Source organism: Heliconius melpomene, chromosome 15 (genome assembly GCF_056956725.1).
Source record: "Heliconius melpomene rosina isolate 202511_hmr_F chromosome 15, ASM5695672v1, whole genome shotgun sequence".
In the NCBI taxonomy this organism is placed as follows: domain Eukaryota; kingdom Metazoa; phylum Arthropoda; class Insecta; order Lepidoptera; family Nymphalidae; genus Heliconius; species Heliconius melpomene.
In genome coordinates this window covers 6,102,684-6,122,823 of record NC_140403.1, presented here as the reverse complement: position 1 = coordinate 6,122,823, position 20,140 = coordinate 6,102,684, and the positions used below count along the sequence as shown (strand labels likewise).

Genomic DNA, 20,140 nt, shown 5'->3' with positions numbered 1-20,140 from the left:
CAAATATTTGTGAACTTTCTTAAAAAAAAAACATACAACATTATATTATATAAAAATACCTATTCAATTAGATTATATGTATAATAAAAAACCTATAATAATAAAAAGACAATAATATTTACAAATCACTTTATTCGTTTTATAATATTATCAAGTCTATTTAGTTTCTTTTTACAATAAATATATTTTATTGCGATTGAGTATAAAAATTGTTGTCGCAGTAAAAAATCAACAAAAACACTTGCACAACATTCATTAAATAGTCACGTTTTTGTCCACACATCGTATGTACAATTGTGAAAGCACTTTGACCTGGTGTCTGCTGAACGTCCCTTTGCGTTGCGTAAATAAACACCGAACGTTCAATTTTGATTGCACATTGTTTTACTCCGCGTCGTCCTCCTCCTCCTCCTGAAATTAAAAATATTCTTTTTTTAGTTGCACGCTGTATCCCGCACGCAGCAGGGTAGGCAGAGGGAACCTAATTACAAAACACGTTTTAAAGTGGTAAAAGATATATATATATTTTTCTATTAACGACATAATATCCACATACATGGAAACATCATTTAATAAATGTAATGTTTCTAAAGTATTATTTTTAAAATTGTATTCTCAAGCAAGTGATTTAGGTGTTATTGAGATATAGCAACAAAACAGTAAAGTAGCATTATAGTAACACTAAGTAAAACACACTAAGTAAACACTACATATTGTCAGTCAAACAAGTGCAACACGCACGTTAGTAGAGAAAGTAGCTACAGTGTGTACTCACGGAGGCGTGGTGTCAGTTGGCCGCGACCTCCCCGTACCCATTGGTGGCGGGCGCGGGCGGAGAGGGAGGTGCGGGGGGTGCGTCGGCCGAACGCCGCCACAAGCCGTACACGCGGCCGGGCGCCGCCTGCCACAGCCGCACGGTGCCGTCCTCCGAGCCGGTCGCGTACAGCTCCCCGTCCGGCGACCAGCGCACCACGTGCACGGGCCCGAAGTGGCCTTTGTTCGATTCTGCGAACCAAATCAAAATGTTTGTATTTACTGTATACCGCATATAGCAGGATAGGCGACACTTCCTTCTTCACTTTCTATCGAATTTTCGAGAAATTGCATGTGTTGTAAGGCAGAACACAACGCTGCGTTGTCTTACAACAGCAAGGTATATTAAATAGTTTATTCCCCTGAAAAGGGAGTAGAACCCACAACCGTCGCGTTTACAGTCACACTCTTGTCAACGCGACGCGACGGTACTGCACCATGATGCAAATATATATATATATATATATATAAAAAATACAAAATACTTTTTGCTGTGGACAATGCAATATGGGCTCATCTATTATTAGATACTCTATTTCTCTGAGTCACAACAACTGCTGACTGACATTTTTTTTTAACATTTTATTGTAACATTTTCTAACATAAATTAATTGCTACAATGAAACAAACAAGTACAAATGCAATAGAAATACAGATGTAGAAACAAGATTATCCAAGCTGATTATTATTGTTAATTATTCTAATAATCGAAAATCCGAATAATCAAATGAATAAAGAATGTTGTACATTATATTACATATTTTTAATAAACATGTAATAATTAATGTACATATTAACGAAAATCCGTAAAAATGAAGTCCGGATAATCGAGTTTCCACTATAAATATATCGACAACAACTAACCAAGTTCAGTCCCAGTGTTATAATCGAACTTGTACACCTTGAGGTCTTCCCCGCCGCACACGAAGGCGGCACGGCCGGGCGCCAGCGACGCAGAGTAGCAAGGCGTGGGCACCGCGTACTCGCGCATCTTGCGCATTGTGTCCGCGCTGTAGAACGACACGTTTGCACCTAGGGAGGGCAATTATTTAATGTTATATTTATTCATATATAAAAAAAATGTTTAAATTTTTCACAATCGCATATAGCGAATAAGGCTCTTTATTCTCTATTTTTTGCGCAATTTTCGAATAATTGCAAACTGAACGCCATGCTTTATCTTTTGTGGAATATAGTACGTAAAGCTTCATAATTGTATATCTAATAAATACTATCGTATAATGTAAATTGTAAAAAAATGTAGATTCAAACTTTGCTACACCTAATTTTTTATTAAAAGTCAGATATTATTGACAAAATTATACATTACGTTACGACATTTAAACATTTTTTGTTTTTACATAAAACGTTACTTATAATCACCGCGCGGCGGTATGTCACAATTATAATTTTAAACGCGACGTTTGTGGGTTCAATTTCCCCTCCGACGATTGCATTTTTCCTCGTTCTGATTAGACAAAACGCGGCGGTGAGTTCCGCCACTCAACACTCAATTGCTCAAGATTTCGGCAGAAAGTGGGGAAGTGAACGAAGTACTTTAATGTGGAATTGATTATCTTAACACTAGCTTCCCTCTGCATTCACTGCTATGTGCAGGAAATAGCGTGAAACAAAAAAAAAACTTACCATGCGCTACAGTCAAAACTGCCCCATCCCTGGACAGCTCTAAGCTATTTGGTATTGTAGGAAATTCTATTTTATGAACCTCCTGAAACAAAAATATATTAAATTACATATGACTCACTTTTAGTCTTGTAAAAATTAAAGATTAATATGAAATAAAATTTGTTACATGTGGAACATTCTCAAAGCATAAAATATTTTTAATAAGAATTCAGTCAACATTTTAAGTTACAAACAACTTAAATATGAGATTATAGCAATGTGGCTGTAGATTTAGTGTGGGGATAGAATCCACAACTATTGCGTTAACAGACGCCGTCTCTGCGCCACCATGACTCATGACCAACTTTGGCGTAAAATATATATTACGTGAAAACAATATATTTTTTCAATTTGATTCTTCACCGAGGGTAGAAAAGAACGTATTTGGACTTTAAACTTCTGTAACTAAAGTGTTTAGTGCCGCCATGTTAAAATTTTATATGTATAAACACAAATTATAAAACAAAAACAAACCTGTCCGCTAGTGCGGTCCCACACGCGCATGGTGAGGTCGTCGCTGACGCTCACGACGCGCGAGTCGTGCAGGAACACGGCGTGCCGTATGCTGTTCGTGTGCGCGCTTATCTTTTCAATGGCTGGAAATATTATTATTAATATTACATTTTACATAATTATCAAATTTATTATAATAATATTTTTTTATTATTATTTTAGGGTGTTACGGCCATAGTAGGCAGAAGAACCTTATATTAAAACACTGTTCCCTGCTTTCTGTTCAATTTTTGTAACATTTCGTGTTGAGTGGGGATAGCGGAGCTCAACACCGTGGTTTGTCTTGTTATTACGGCAGCCTCAACTTGTGCACATTTAATAATTAATATTAATTTGGTGTCGACAGTCAGGTTTAGTTCAAGTATATATGATTGTAGGTTCTAACTTCTTAATATATTGTTAGAAGTTAAACGAAAAAAAAAATTTTTGTAATTAATTTTTCTGTCTTGCTCAGCTATATATGATATTGGGAGTTTTTAAATGGACAGAAAATGGATAACACATAACTTGAAACTAACTATGAATGTTGGTACAACATTCATTTCTGGATTTCTTAAAATTTCAAATAAAATTTGTGCATGTAATTTGCAACAAATGAAATATATTCTACTACGCTATTAAGTTTTATTTCAATGCCTACAACATAACAAATATTAGAGGTAAAATATAGTTGATAAAGTTACTAATTGGATATATTGAAATAAATTCTTTTTGAATTGCAAATTTTTTTAATAGCTACAAAAAAGAGAATAAGTACTTTTTTTATGCTTCACAGAAAAAAGGTACTATGATAGCACCACATTCCCTGCCTCAAACTATTTATTTAAGAACAAAATTAGACTTAAGACTTTTCCATATATATCTCTATATTAGTTAAATGTCAATTATTACAATTGCAAACATAGCTTAAACACACCTCCAGCTTCAGGCTTGTTGATATCATATACTCTTAATAATTTCTCATTGCTAGCAGTCAATAAGAGTGTGTCGTCAGAATTAAAATTAACGCTTTTTACAATATGTTCATGTTCAAAAGTGTGCACAACTTCACCATATCTTGCATCCCATATTTTCGCTGAAAAACAATGAAATTATAAAATCTATTATATAATATTTATTAAATATGTTTATGAAATTATTTTCAAATTACGGGGATAATTCTAAAAAATCGCGAAACACATGTTTAATGAAATATTTTTTTAAGAGTCTGAATTTAATTTTTTATAAAAATTGGTGGTGATTTAAGGATTTTTCCATACAAACTTTCAACCCCTTCTTCATCCCTTTAGGATTAAAATTTTTCAAAATCCCTTCTTAGTGGGTGTCCAGATTACGAAAATAAATATCTGTCCAAATTTTACATTACTACGCACAGCGGTTATGGCTGTGCGTGCGTCTTACCTCAGTCAGTGAGAACATGAACTTTTATATATATAGACTAGCGGACGCGCGCAGCTTCGCTTGCTTATTTAGGGGTGAATTCTAATAAACCACGAAACATGTGTTCAACGAAATATTTTTAAGAGTCTAAATTTAAAATTTTATAAAATCAGTGGCAATTTAAAGATTTGTCCATACAAACTTTCAACCCCTTATTTGCACCGTTAGGGGTTGAATTCTAGAAAACCATGAAACACATGTTCAATGATATATTTTTAAGAGTCTAAATTTCAAATTTTATAATAATCAGTGAAGTTTTAAAGATTTTTCCATACAAACTTTCAACCTCTTATTTGCACTCTTAGGGGGAGAATTCTAGAAAACGAAGAAACACGTGTTCAATTAAATACTTTTAAAAATCTAAATTTCAAATTTTATAAGAATCGGTGCTGATTTAATTTTTTTTTCATACAAACTTTCAACCCCTATTTCACCCCTTTAGGATTAACATTTTTTAAAATCCCTTCTTAGTGGATGTCAGATTACGAAAGTAAACATTTCTCCAAATTTCACGTTTCTACGCACAGCGGTTACGGCTGTGCGTGCGTCTTACCTCAGTCAGTGAGGACAAGTCCTTTTATATATATAGATAACACTTATAATACATTTAATAATTTTACTTTAATAAGTACAGTGACTCTTGATGTCATTCTTGTCTGATCACTGTCTAAAAGATAGCAGCGTCAAAGTACTACCTATCTACTATCTTCAGTCCAGTCATATTATAAACATAGTAAGTTTTGAAATCACTCACAATAAAATCAAAGACAAAAGCAATAACGCTCGTATATATGTATATGAATGTTACTAATTTTGTTGTATAGCTTTGAAATAATAATTTACCTGTAAAATCAGCTGCACCACTTGCTGCGAAATTCGCATTTTGTGTTAAAGCTACCCCCCACACTGCTCCTTTATGACCTTCAAAAGTTCCAATCCAGTCACCTGTTTCACCTTGTCGCAACATGGGTTTTCCATCTAAAAATTAATAAATATTACATAAGTTTTGATTAGTCATTTGAATTGAGTTTGATATCTATATATATAAAATCGAAAGGTCACTCACTCATTACGAAATCTCAGAAACTACAAGTGTTAGGAATCTCAAATTTTGCGTAGGAGTTACTTATAGGACGTAGGTGCTCGCTAAGACGGGAATTTGCAATATTCGACTTCTAAGGGGTTGTTTTTGGGGTCGAAAGTTTGTATGAAACTTCGTTACTACGAGTGCTAGGAGTTTCAAATTTTGCATGGACGTCACTACGACGTAGTCATGGTGACAGAAATTAATAATAACATAGTTCACGCGCGTGAAACCGCGAGCGGGCCGCTAGTTATTACATAAAAATAGCAAAATTTGAAAAAAAAGTTAAAATTTGAAAATATTTTATTTAATACACAATATTGTACATAGGTACTCGTAATACAAAAATATGTATATTGTAAGGACACATATATAGGATTTTATTTAACAGTATATTTAAATATTGATTGGTAGCTCCATTCTCATTAAGTTAAGTTAATATTGATGAACAGCTGTTACCTACAACCTATTAATCATAATGACCAATAGGAAATTGTGGTACAGTGGGATTTATATGTAGACATGATGGTGGTGAGTTTAATTCTCACTCAGAGGCATGAAATATCAACCCCAATCTTATTGACATTTCTCTGCTCTGGTGAAACAACTACAACAACAAGCTTGGCACTGACTTCCACCACTCAACACTCAATGTCCCAAGCAGATGTAGAGGTTAAAATGTGATGATAGTGCTAAATCACTATGCTGACCACAAGAGAATATTATTTTTTCATTTAAATTCTCTTTTTTGCAAATCAATTTTTTTTTGTATGTTAAAACTAAAATAACAGCTGCCTAAATCCCATTAAACCTACTTAATAAAATATTATATAATGTAATAATAGTAGCATTGTGTTAAAATATACAAATTGTAGATCATAAACATACATATTACAACTTTAAAATCATTTCACATTGTGACTTTGGCCGTGAAGGCAAGCAAGGTGATCATGAATAATGGGTACAAGAAAATGTTGATTTAAAATGTCCTATAATTGTAAGGTAGTTTGCTAGTTCACCTTTTAGTACAACCTTAGATTAGTGAGATTTACAAGACAAGGCTAATATAAGTTTTTTTTCCAGTTTCATATTTGTTTCTTTGTATTTACCAGGGAAGGCTGAGGCAGGCAAGGCTTTTTTTAATACAGTCCATTCCCCACTTTCCACCACATTTTAAGAGATATTACAAGTGTATGGTGGAACTCAATGAATTTATCCAAGTAAGGGTTTGAATCCACTACCATTAGACTATGCCTCACTGCGCCAATGGCATCAACTGTTCTATGTCATTAATTTAATTAATATATTTTTTAACACAGAGTCTATGTCTATATCACTTGAGTAAAAATAAAAATACAACAATCACTATATTTTTATTACTACAACTTATGCTACTACTATATGTTTTGGTAGATGAACTCAAATATTATTTATACATAAAAAAATAATTTCCACATTTCATAACCAACACTTTTATTGAATTAAAACTTTTAAGTAAATAGTTTTCCTTGCGATAATTAATCATTAAACAATGGAGTGACAATTAAATGATTACAAAATTGTTGAAAGTATTTCCTTGTAAGGCATAATGAAAGTGACTGATGTTTACTTAACATTCATTGCAGTAAACATTAGTGTCAAGTATAAAATTGTACCTTGAAGGTACAAGGTAACCTAGAATGTGCCAGCAAAATACAAACAAGCTCTGAAGGAAAGACTTAAACCTATAATTGTTTTGTATTTTAAATGAGAATAAAGTCATGTACACATGACGAGAATAAAAGGCACAGGTTGTATATCAAGGTAAACAACTGCCGCAAGGAAACATATGACCGGAACCTCAAGGCACTTCCTACATGTCCGGAAAGAGAAGGTCACTAAAACCTTAACTGAAATTGTATTGTTTGATAGGTCCGAATATAAAATAAGAAAAGTGAAGGTCTTTCCAATATCTTTTCACGCCTAACATCTGTTCATCATCATTTCAAATAAATACGCCCAAAGACACTTGCAAGTCTTCCACCTACATGTAGGCCAAGGCGAAAGGGCACCCCAGAGTGATGCGATTATTAAACTTACCTTTGCAAGCCGAAATCAAAAAATATCCATCAGTTGTAATGTCACTGAAGTCCAAATGCACAACTGGTCTAGTATGGCCACCACATGTGAGAGGTACTTGTTTAAAAGTCGACATTTTTAAAATAAAATGTTTGTTTGTTGTACTTGTAAAAAATAAAACTAGTTTCTTTAAAAATTAACCTAATGAGTCTGATCGTACTGGATGTTGACAATCGACTGACGGTAATATTTATTTTAGTGTTGCAATTGGATTATAGTACCACTATATTATGTGTAAACTAAAATTATAACAGTACCATACCGATCAAAAGCGACTAAATTGATTAAATTAATTTAAAATTCAGTTGAAGTTAAATGATAAAATTGATATTTATTGAGCTGAGTGAAGCGAAACTCAATATTATAATTAATGATTACATTAAATTAGTATTATATATTAATGTAGGAAAATAAATTTGAATTTTATGGAGGATAATCTTAATAATAATTATATGAATGGGATATTACTAACGGTACGAAACCGTATTGTTTAAAAAATGCTATAATTACTATTTTTAACCTTTAATTTACTTTCTCACTTATTACTAATCTGTGAAATATAAATCTGACAATTTGCGTTTTGAGTTGACGTGTCTGTCTGAGAAGTCGTTGTGCTTTCCTTTGCTGTCAAATAATTATAGTTGAAATATTTAAGCTTTGTTAATAATATGGATTTATTTAGTTCCATTCCTACTCACATTGATTATGTGGGTCAAGCAAAGGCAGAAAAATTATATAGAGCAATAATAACACTATTTAGTATTGTTGGTTTTATATGGGGTTACATCGTTCAGCAGTTTTCTCAGTCGGTCTACATTTTGGGAGCAGGATTCATCCTTGCTGCAATTTTAACCCTGCCACCCTGGCCCATGTACCGCAGAAATCCACTTAATTGGCAAAATCCTAGAAATGCCGAAGAGAAGTCTACTGGCAAAAAAGGGAAAAAATAACATGAACATTTACATGACGTGTCGCTTTATTATTGATCTTATATATCTTGGTTTATAATTAATAAATAGATTTTAAGGTAAAATTCTTTTATTTTATATACTCTAATATCAATTACAAAATAGTCATATAAATATGAGCACAACGAGTAGGCCACTGTTCTAAAAATTTTTTCGCTATAATCTAAATGCTAATTAATTGTGAAATAGTCCAAATGTCATAACAAACTTGAACACTAAAACTGTTCTAGTTTTATAAATTATCATGTATTAAAATACAAACATCCATTAAATAACATCCATTGATATGTATGAACAATCATTCATTCTCACTGTAACTAAACTTGTCTCTGAGATTTTTAAACATATTATAAATTCTGCTTTCATTGCACACATCACATTCACTGGGTTCTTCTGCACTGTCATTAAATTTCTCCTTCTTGTTTTCGTTCTCCTTATTGTTAATATTAGATTTAGACTGATTATTATCATCAAATATGGCTTCGTTTGTTTCTTTATTTTCTTGAGTATTAGTATCATTCTCATTCACACTATTTAAAAGTGGCTCAGGTATATCTTCCTTGGCATCTTCTTTATCATAGAATTGATGGAGTGTTATAACCACAAACATGGATGTTACACCATAATTAACTATAGCAAGTGAAAATGCTCCTAAGGCTAAAATAAACACTGCCATCGTAAACAGTAAAGATGCAACTGCTTCATAATTTTTCCTATAAGAAGAAAAAATAGTTAATACATAGATTCAAAAACAAATCCATATTGATTTTGACAATTTTTTTTTACATTTATGCTATGTCCTGCTTATGACAGGGCAAGCAGAGAGAAACTCTATTCCCTACTTTATGCCCAATTTTTGAGACATTGTGTGTTGTGTAACAGAAATCAATGCCACACTCTGTCCTGCTACCAGAGTGAAGAAGTGAAAAAACTAAGCTACAACGGCATACACATTTACTATAGGTTATTTAAACTACTTACAAATCCTTTTTGGGTCCACTTATTTGCCATATAATGGTGGAACAAGCAGACATTATAAGTCCAGTATGATAAGATGTATCTGGTTTCAAAACCATACTGTACCTGAAATTATTAAATATATCTTAGTAGTAATATTTTTTTATTTTTGTCTGTTTCTCTATGTGCACACTAATCCCAGAAACAACAATTTCAATGCAATTTTTTCTATTGTATTTCGGCAAATTTTCTTAAACATTTAGTGTTACTTTTATTTAATAAGCTCATTATAATAAAAATATCAACCTAAAGTATTTTGTTTAAGAAAAATACTACAAAATAACTATTTATTTAAATTAGCTAAAACTTTAGGTGTCCATGCATAGATATTTTCTTAAAATTATTATATTATTAAAGGAGGAAAGTTATATAAGTTAGTAAATAATTAAGTAGATCAAGTGACACAGCCGCAAGCGGGTCATTAGTTCGTTTGTTACAAATAATTCATATTTATTACTTGAAATTTCGTGCCCAAGTTAATAAGGCTGGTACATTGACCAGAGTCACAATCATCCAGAGAAAGAACATCATCATATGAAAGTTTATATTGTTCAAATCTTCATCAATATGCTCAGATTTATTTGAATCACACTTATTTTTATTTTTTTCTGTTTCATTTTCACTTAACAAATTTGAATTTGATTTATTATCTGTTTGCGGTATATTATTAGATGATGTTTTATTTTCTATTGATTTAGATATTTCAGAATTAGTAATCTCTTTTGAGGATTCTTCTTTTTGTATGTCTGTTTGAGTTTCTGGTTTTTTGTCAACTTTCGATTTGAATAGACGGCACAATCGGCTTGCCACTTTAGACACCAGTTTATAGACATAGTCTTCTAGATATTCTTCATACATTTTAGAAAGCTGAAAGAAAAAAGAATTTGACATTTTGACTTATAAGTGTAATTGTTTTAAACTGTTTTGAAATAGTGGTAGTGATTTTTTTCACATATTCTACAAAACTAAAGACAAGGAAAAATATTATTAAGAAAAGTTTGACTTGAGTGATATAACAACTAAGATGAAGGGAAAATTGTTATTTGTAAAGTATACAAAAAAATAATTAAATCTGCTTCAAGCTGTATCCCGCACACAGCAGGGTAGGCAGAGGGGACCTAGTGTTAAGACACTCGGTTCCCATTTCTTGCCCAATTTTCGCGCGTTTTGCCTTCTTATAAGAGAGGAAGAATGAAAATAATTCATTTCCCCAAGTATCAATAGAATCCATAACCTTCGCGTTTCCTTTCAAGTGGTTTGCCGCTTTACCATGATGGCCTCAGAATAATATTCACATACAATACACAACTTCTAATTAAATTACCATAAAAGCATAAAAAGCTGCACCCGCCGCCATAGAAGCTGCACCACAGGACAATGGCACAGCACATATTAGTGCTGCGCTAACTAACATGGGAACTTTTTGTAAGCCCGCCGCCATTTTCTCAGCCAGGCCTGTACCTCCACGCCATACTATTCTGGAATAATTAATTATTTTAAACATTTTCAAATGAATGTCCCATACTACGAATAGATTATTGTATTTATTTTTTAATTTAAATAAGGACAGTACAGATGCTTCCACAGTACACTTTTACCTAATTATTATGTTTTGTTATATCAATATTGATATTATACAATTAATATCTATAATAATAAAATTTTATCATTTTTTTTACAATAATTTTATAAATGGCTATTTTGAGATAAGTTGACGTCTAAGTGAGTTTTTTCTAATCACAACTACACTTAGCCTTAGTTACTACTATACAATACTTATTTAAAGAACAATATTTTTGAAATCGTAATTATAAAAAATTGTGTTATAAAATATGTTTAAATTATAATTGTATATTATAAATAGTAAATATATTAAGTACCTAAACAACAATCTATGGGCAAGTTGTGATGAAAATACCATTATTGCCAATACAGCTGCCGCTGCAATATACAATATGCCAAGTGCCGTCATGTATACTGGCAAGACTAGAAGAGATTTCGTGAAATAATGCAATTCGAGATTACGCCAACTCGCATTCTCGAAGAGAAACGATAAAAATGGTATCGACCTGTAAATGTTAAATACATATAAGTAAATAAGATAAAAAAATATTTGTTTAGGTTTGTGTTGTATCCATGTGGGACATAGCAAGAGGGAACCTCTTAGTGTTAAGATTATGTATTTCCCGTTTTCCGCCTAATTTTGAGATGTTGCGTGTTGACTGGCGGAACTCAACACTGTGTTTTATCTCGTTACGCGAAAATGCCAACTCAGACATCTCACTGCACTGCAACCTCAATTTAATAAATAAGAAAAAGAACAAAAGATATATAGTTAATAAGTTGCACACCACAAATATAGATTCCAATTCGACTTTTGGCCCAAGAAAACAAAAGTTTCCAATACTCACATAAGACCCATGGTGGCCAATCTTCCAAACACTAAAGCATAGTAAGGTTTGACTCCTTCACTCATTAACGCATTATGTACAGATATACAGGTACCATATTGCTTCAAATGTAATAAATTACTTCTAGCCGCTAACAACACAATGGCGGCTATATAGGGTATTAGTATTGGTGTGTAATTCCTAGATAGTTGGGCCAGACGGTGGTACCAAGATGCAGAAATGCTGAAATTTATATCGTTATTTTATTATTGACAGTATTTGATAGAGATTAAATTACAAATATTTACTATAATATGAATTATATTACATACCTGATACTAAACATGCATTTAGGATCCAACAAAAGTGTAACTTTTACATGTTCAGTCGCATCTAAGCCTAACGTGACATTGGGATTACTTTTCAATAGGCGTAACTTCATTGGTGACTTTTTTAAATGCCTAAACGTATAGAAAAACAAAAATTATCTATAGTGCAAATGTGTAATAACATGTGTGACACCTAAGTATTTAGGAAGGCCAGTTGTGGCGCCGGCCAAAAACGCGGCTGGTTGTGCGTTCGATCCCCACTCGAGAAAATGAAATATTTATTTAAATTTATATTTTCATTTCTTCACTCTTGTGTCGAGGCAACGCGCGGCGTTGAATTCCGCCACTCAACACGCAATGCAAAAGCGGAAAGTGGGAAGCGGAGTGTCTTAACACTAACACTAAGTTCCCTCTGTCTACCCTGTTGTGTACGAGTTACAGCGTGAAACCTGATTATTAAAAAAAAAACACTCACGTAAAATAGTGAAACGATTCATGGTTCGCCCACGGCACGTGTAATTCAGCTGATGCGTGATATGGTGCTTGACAATTTATTGGTTCCACATACAAAAGGTATGCTTGATGAATTAAATTAAAGTCCAATAGAACTAATTCATAGTATAAACTATTTTGTTCAGTCTCAGCTTTAACTATTTGCTTTTCGAAAGAAAATAATGAAGGCAGATTAACATTAATTTGTCGAGATGCATGATCGTTTATATCCACATTTAGTGTTATCTGTGAAAAAATAAAAAAACAGCTAAAAAATTTAAGTTCATATAAATAAGTTTTTATAGCTTCACGCTGTATACCGCCTAAAGCAGCAGTTATTATTAAATATAAAATTAGCAGGGTAGGCAAAGGGAACTCGGGTTAAGCGAGCTAATGTAAAGACACTCCGTTTCCATAAAGACAGTTCCGTTTGCCGCTTTCCATCGAATTCTTTAGATATTGTGTGTTGAGTGGCGCAGCTGCCTCCTAACTAGAGCGAGGAAATAAAGATATTAATTATTCCATTTCCTTGAGTGAGACTCTACCTCACAACTTGTGACGTTTACAGTATCATGCTTGTGACTGGCCCCAACCTCACTAAAAGAAATTATACACAAATTAATTATTAGTAAAAAATATCGTCGCCTTATTAATTTATACAATATACTCGTAGAATTAGAAAATGTTTATTTCGCTCTATATTCTATTTACCGAGGAAGGCTTTGTAACTACGTCACTTATATCGTTTCGATGTAGCCTGCGGTCGTAGTTACCTCGGAGACTTAAGGGTGCCTCGGCTCATTTTACCACGAGGGCGTAGCCGTTCGTAAAAACTAGTCTAGGCTAAGCTAGAAGTTAATCGAAATAGGAATAAGTTTAAATATTACCGGTCTCCTTGTCGGCGACACTTTAACAATAACATGAGTCCATTCTGGTTCTATATCCATAATTTCATGCAAATGTACTGTGGCCAGTTTCCTTTTGCCGAAATCTGTTGCCGCTCCTGTCCATCGAGATAACTCGCTTAGTGAACTTGCTTGTTTACTGAAACAATTTAATAATTATTTCGTCGTTATTTCTCTTCATTAATATACCTAGACTCAAAAAATTAAAATGAAGAATAGAGTATCTTAACACAAAATTCTTGACCTATTCAATTTTAGAAGAAAAGTTAGTAAAAATGATAAAGATAGATTATATACATTTAACAACTTACCAATATCTGTAATTGTTGTATATATGTTTAGCATTACATCCAAATATCCAATCTTTGTCGTCCACATTGACCGCTTCTATAGCGACAAATCTATTTTGCGGGAACGAGACAAGCCTTATCATTAAATGAGTAGTTCTGAAAATGGAAAAAACATAAATTACTTTAATAAAATTATAAGTAATATTAAATTATTAAATATTTACCGAAACTCATTCTAACAGAATGAGTTTCGGTAAATATTTTTAGTCTCATTTACACATTTCGATAAACCTTAGATAATAAGAAAAGTACGTGCAAAGTTTTTTAAGGCATTTCAATAACAACCTTGAAATTGAAACCAAAAATTGATTTAAAATCTTGTCACAGACTTGAGCAGACTCTGCAATAATAAAATTTTGGATTTTGTGGGTTTTGTTCACGCTAATCTCAGAAATGACCTAAGTATACCGATTTAAATGGAATTTCCACTATTGTATTTTGGCAAGCTTCCCTTAACATTTAGCGTCTATTTTAATTCAATGTCTTACAATATGGACATCATTAGCTTCATTATTTAATGTTACGATTGTGTAAAAATTGGCATTTGGGTTGTATCCCATAAGAAGTTAGCACACCAAAACATAGCGTGGTTTACGTGTATACTCATGCCAAATTACAACTTCTAGTTCCAATAGTTTTTGAGCTAAACCGCGGACGGACGGGCAATCAAATGGTAATGGCGACAGTATATAGGGATAAGGTATCCTTATTGCCTACGAGATCCCCAATTGATCACAACGAAAGTTCAAAGATAGTCACGACATCTTTGTCAGTCATAACAACATTAAAAACAGGAAATTTATTATAAAAACATAATACATGCTAAATAAAGATTCTGTCTAATTTGGCTAATTACTTATATCATAACTATAACTTTAAGCTGACGAAGTCACCGGTATGTCGCTACTCGCTAGAAGTAAATGTATGCGCTTTCTAGTGACGAATAAAGCGTAAGCGATATATTAACAGACCTGGCATTCCTCCAGACTCGAAAATAAATTTTACGTATCTAAGAGACGGTGACGTCACACTACGAATTTCTCAGTCTTTCTGTCAAGGTTGAATTTAATATTTACTTTGTATTATTTATTTTATTTTGCGGATATTTAAGTATCTACAAATATTGTGTAAAACAGAATTCCTTATCTATATATATAAAAGGACTTGTCCTCACTGACTGAGGTAAGACGCACGCACAGCCGTAACCGCTGTGCGTAAAAACGTGAAATTTGGACAGATATTTACTTTCGTTATCTGGACATCCACTAAGAAGGAATTTTGAAAAATTTTAACCCTAAAGGGGTGAAATGGGGGTTCAAAGTTTGTATGGAAAAAAAATTAAATCGATACCGATCTTTATAAAATTTGAAATTTAGATTTTTAAAAGTATTTAATTGAACACGTGTTTCATCGTTTTCTGGAATTCTCCTCCTAAGGGTGCAAATAAGGGGTTGAAAGTTTGTATGAAAAAATCTTTAAATCACCACTGATTGGCTCAGGCGAAGCTGCGCGCATCCGCTAGTTTCTTATAATTTATAACATATTTATAGGTACTTTTTGGCTTTTATTTGTATTGTTTTGTTTTTATCAAAGTTTAAGTAAGTAAGTGGTAAAAGTAATTAAATAACGTTGTCATATCGTATGTAGAGATATGCTATTCATAAACCAAAATACGAAAGTAGGTTGTTCAAATACGAATACACTTTGTATGTGTTAAAAAGATTATTTTTTAATATATTAAAAGAATAAAAGAACACAATAGCTTAACCTTGTTGGGGAAAAGGGGCAACTTAAGCCATAAACTCCTTGGTAAACTCAATATATATTTTCTAAGAGTACCCGATGACTTCATGGAATAATAATGATCAGATACTTGGTAGATATAGTATAGAATAACATCTTTTATATAATTCAAGCTCCATACCGCACATAGCATGGTAGGCAGAGGGAACCTGGGAACCTAGTGTTATGACAATTCGTTCCCAATAAGACGCTTCCGTTTCCCACTTTCCGCCGAAATTTACCAATGAACACTTAGATAGTACAAAACATTAAATCATAACTTAATGATAAGAGATAAGAAAACATTTACCTGTCGATCTCTGGACGTGATATTTGATAAGTGCGTCGGTTATCTTCGTACCAGAATGCGTCCGCTTGCATTGTTACATTCGACCTTATAGCTTTTGGATCCAATATCATGGAACGATTGGCCTAAAATAGTAATTATTAATTATTATTTAAAATGGAAAACTCTAGTTAATTTTGTTGTGCAGATTAATAAATTAATAATGATTTAGTTCAAGCGGGCAAAGTTGCGAGCGTGTCGCTAGTATACTCTTTTCTCAGAATAGACAAAGGTCAAGATCAAATATTTATATCATCATAAATAATGTCATTAGCTTCAAGCTTAAATTGTATCAAATCGGGAAATATTCAAAATGTTTTTTACTCAAGTGTAATTTCTACATAGGTATAATTAAAATTTTTTTTGGGCAAAATAAAAAGTAAACGAGAAGACGCATGTCAACAATAAATTTAATTAAGAATTCGATTCATTTAATTTGATTTCAAATGGAAGGAAGATTCCTTTTGTTTTATTAGCTTCACGCTGGCATTCTTCACTTAGTGTTTACACTCTGTTGCCCACTTTTTGCCGAATTTTTGGCTTGGTGCCAGTGCGAAGAAATTAAAATATTATTTAATAAATAATAATTCATTCCCCGAATAGGAATCGACCTCAAAATCGTCGCGTTAAATTCAAACCTTTGTGCCCCTGCGCCACGACAGCTTCAAAAGTGATTTCGACTTCGACTTCGACGGCTTCAATTAATTTCAAATTAACTTATTATACTACTTGCATTTTAATCAACTTCACGCTGTATTTTACTTGCATTTTATAATTTTATATCTTAGAACTAAAATGTAAATTCAAATGTTATTATGAAGTACTTACCTTAAAATGTTGATTAGCTTTAGACGTTATTTTTAAGTTATTCTCCGTAACTTGTTGTGTCCATGGATCTACAATGTCAAATAGAAAACGATTTATAACCATCACCAATTGTTTACACCAGACCATGCTTACGTGATCTGGAGTGATCCATACCCCTGGTATGGCTGTAGCCTGCATAAACAAGAAAGTAGAATAAATTACTCTTTATTATACACATAAAAATATAAATAATATGAAACTATGTATACTTGTAGCAGACAGTTTAATTGCTACAAGCAATCTCTTGTAGACAACTTTGGTAAATAATTGACTTATAGAAAAGGAGTTATAAAATAACATTTCATTGTAAGTAAAATTTTAGAAAAAAATATTGTTATGTTTGGGTAATGAAAGTAGATGTCGTAAATAAATAAATGTTTCTTTGAGCTTTACGTTACATCCCGCCTTTTGTGTGTCAATTGTTATATTTGTGTCGTTTTTATACTCTTCCTTTTTTTCGTAATGTGTAATTGTGCACAATAAAGTGTAAATAAATAAATAAATAAATCCCACACAGTAACTTGAATCCTACTGTTAAGACTCTTCATTTTCATTTCGAATTCAAAATTTTCGAGTTCTCCAGGCATTGCATGTTGAATGGTAGAGCTAAAAGACGTATTTTACCTCATTTCCAGAGCGAGGACATGAAAATATAAAAAAAAATAATTCCAATAAGTAGGAATCGAACCCATAACCGTCACATTTATAGTCGCACACTTGTGGCCCCCTGCAAAATAAAACTTTATTAAATAAAAGTACTTACCAATACATTGACATGACTATCATTAGAGGATGTCAGGCCAGCTGGTACCAAAACATCTCTAGGACCACTTCCAATACTAATTAACTTTTTTTTCTCTTTTATTTCACCTTTAACATATGCCTTCCATTCTAAATTCATCAGCATATAGTAATCATTGATGACTGAATCAAAATTAATTACGGGAGCCTCGATAGGTGTAGCTAATGTTATAGCTATATTAGTGGAATTGATTGTACTTGGATATGCTAAGAGCCTCTTTGCAATGATTCCTCCCTAAAAAAAAATATATGTGCACGTAATTTTTATGTATAATCGGTTTTTTAAAGGAGGGGAGGGTAATGTGTTTTTAATATGATTTATATACATATGTTTATTCCTATGTATTAGTGTAATGAGTTCATAAGTGGCGTTGTAGAGACCGAACGACTTAGCCAATTGTGATAATTCTTCCGTTAATCGTTTCGTTTTAACCTTTCGAGTTTCACTAAAGACATGACAGCAATCAAACTTCATCATAGCTGCAACCAGTTGCCATATTGTTAAAATAAAAATAACAGACAGCCTACGTTGTACGAATTATGTTAGCCTGCACTTATTACGCCGGGATAGTAGTAATGACGCCGTCAAGAAAATAATAAGTGAAGACCTTTGAGCCCTATAAAATTTTAATGGATACCAGAACATTAATTCTAATGAACTATTGGGCTTGTTTTTTTTCTTATTAGTTTGATGGTTTTGTTTTTTCTATAATTAATTTTATGTATTCATTTATATAATTGAGACAATAATGTTGTCACCCAGTGACAGAGCATCTGATTGTAAGTGCATGGAGGCAGTCTGTCTTGTTCCTTTTGCCTACTCTGTTATAAATGGAAGACTAGTAATATAGGTAGAGTTCAAATAAAATTATATGGTTAATAAATGAACATACCATAGAATGTCCAATTAAAATAACTGATGTTGGTACTGATTTTGTATATCTGTTACTTTTGTAAAGGCTCAATATTCTAGAAATGCAAGCTGCAGCAAACTGAGTTTGTGTTTGAAGTACACCTCCATATAAGCCTGATAGTTCTTCATTAAAATTTACTAAAAACACATCCTGAGATTAGATTGAGGTTTATTGTGGTGCACAAGTGTGTGACTGTAAAACACAGGTTGTGGGTTTGATTCCCATTTGTGGATTTTTATTATTTATGAGTAAAAATTTTTTGTAACTAATTTTAATTTTTATTTAAAATTTTATATATTAACTAACCTGTAAAATAATCAAAATGATATTCATATCCTTGTGATAATGATTTTCGTAATGCTACTGAAGCTAAAGATCTGGCTTGCATGTGGCTGCCAGAATTTCCAGGCAAAAACAGCACTGGAATGCCGTCAAACCTTAAAATGTCATGATTAGAGATTTATATAAAAGATAATTTTAAATTTGCTGTAAAGATAATTTTAAAAAGTTATTTATTATTTATTAAATCTTACCACATTTTTCTGGCTCGTTCTGTAAAGCGTCCCTCACTATATGCATAAAGTCCATATTGTGGAACATTTTTATTATCATCCAGTGTAATGCGCTAAAAATTGTGTTTATTTTTAAATTTTTGCTGCTACAAATACTTACTAACTACATCTAATGTTGAGCTCGCTTACCACAAACTGAGGATATTCAAACATATATGTCATACCACAGTAATTATTTTTGTCACTAAAGTAATTATTTAATAAGCCAAACAAATAGGCAACAACAAATATACATGAAATAATTTGAAAAATGCTTAAACCAATAAAATTGACGAGCTTCATTTTTACGTATTTATGGTTTACTTAGCTCGGCAGAAAATATAAAAACAATTATAACATATTAAGTTCCATTCTTTAAAACTTTACATTGTGATTATAAAAATTAAATAATAATAAATGGGAACAACATCGAATCGTCACGGGTAATAATTATTTGGTTTTGGTTATTATAATTTAATGACAAGCGTGACAGAGACATTGACAACTGACATACAGAGCTAGAATTTTCAATTTAGAATAGACTAGAGTTGGTCATAAAAGTGTGACATTTTTTGACATGTTTTTAAATACATCATCAAGCTTAGATATCATCCATGGAAACTTAGAAATTTATTAAAATTAAACTTTAATATCGCTATTTTTATTTTATTATCACAGCATACAACAATTACTGTGCTTATCGCATTGTATCGCTTTTTTTATTATCTCATAATATCTAGTTACATTGACATAATTTCAAATATTTCTACTCTG

General features: G+C 32.2%; 3 protein-coding genes across 3 annotated transcripts; 1 reads left to right on the top strand and 2 right to left on the bottom strand.

The window, feature by feature from the left end:
• Nucleotides 1–115: 115 nt before the first annotated feature.
• wmd (serine-threonine kinase receptor-associated protein wmd) lies at nt 116–7,847 on the bottom strand. Its single transcript, XM_085198376.1, has 8 exons — nt 7,616–7,847; nt 5,296–5,430; nt 3,929–4,087; nt 2,974–3,095; nt 2,461–2,542; nt 1,678–1,845; nt 776–1,005; nt 116–411 (listed from the first exon to the last, which is right to left on the bottom strand). The coding sequence occupies exons 1-7, from the start codon at nt 7,728–7,730 to the stop codon at nt 788–790; spliced, it is 999 nt and encodes a 332-aa protein (XP_085054502.1). The 5' UTR covers nt 7,731–7,847; the 3' UTR covers nt 116–411; nt 776–787.
• Nucleotides 7,848–8,228: 381 nt separating this feature from the next.
• On the top strand, nt 8,229–8,687 carry Spase12 (Signal peptidase complex subunit Spase12). Its single transcript, XM_085198095.1, has one exon. The coding sequence runs from the start codon at nt 8,323–8,325 to the stop codon at nt 8,602–8,604; it is 282 nt and encodes a 93-aa protein (XP_085054221.1). The 5' UTR covers nt 8,229–8,322; the 3' UTR covers nt 8,605–8,687.
• On the bottom strand, nt 8,675–19,870 carry PGAP1 (GPI inositol-deacylase). Its single transcript, XM_085198094.1, has 17 exons — nt 19,517–19,870; nt 19,349–19,440; nt 19,122–19,252; nt 18,795–18,952; nt 17,864–18,136; nt 17,062–17,232; nt 16,198–16,319; nt 14,067–14,201; nt 13,738–13,894; nt 12,834–13,096; nt 12,362–12,490; nt 12,051–12,272; nt 11,520–11,708; nt 10,964–11,117; nt 10,097–10,506; nt 9,604–9,705; nt 8,675–9,335 (listed from the first exon to the last, which is right to left on the bottom strand). Exons 1-17 carry the CDS (start codon nt 19,667–19,669, stop codon nt 8,921–8,923), a joined length of 3,276 nt encoding a protein of 1,091 aa, XP_085054220.1. The 5' UTR covers nt 19,670–19,870; the 3' UTR covers nt 8,675–8,920.
• Between the last annotated feature and the right edge of the window lie 270 nt (nt 19,871–20,140).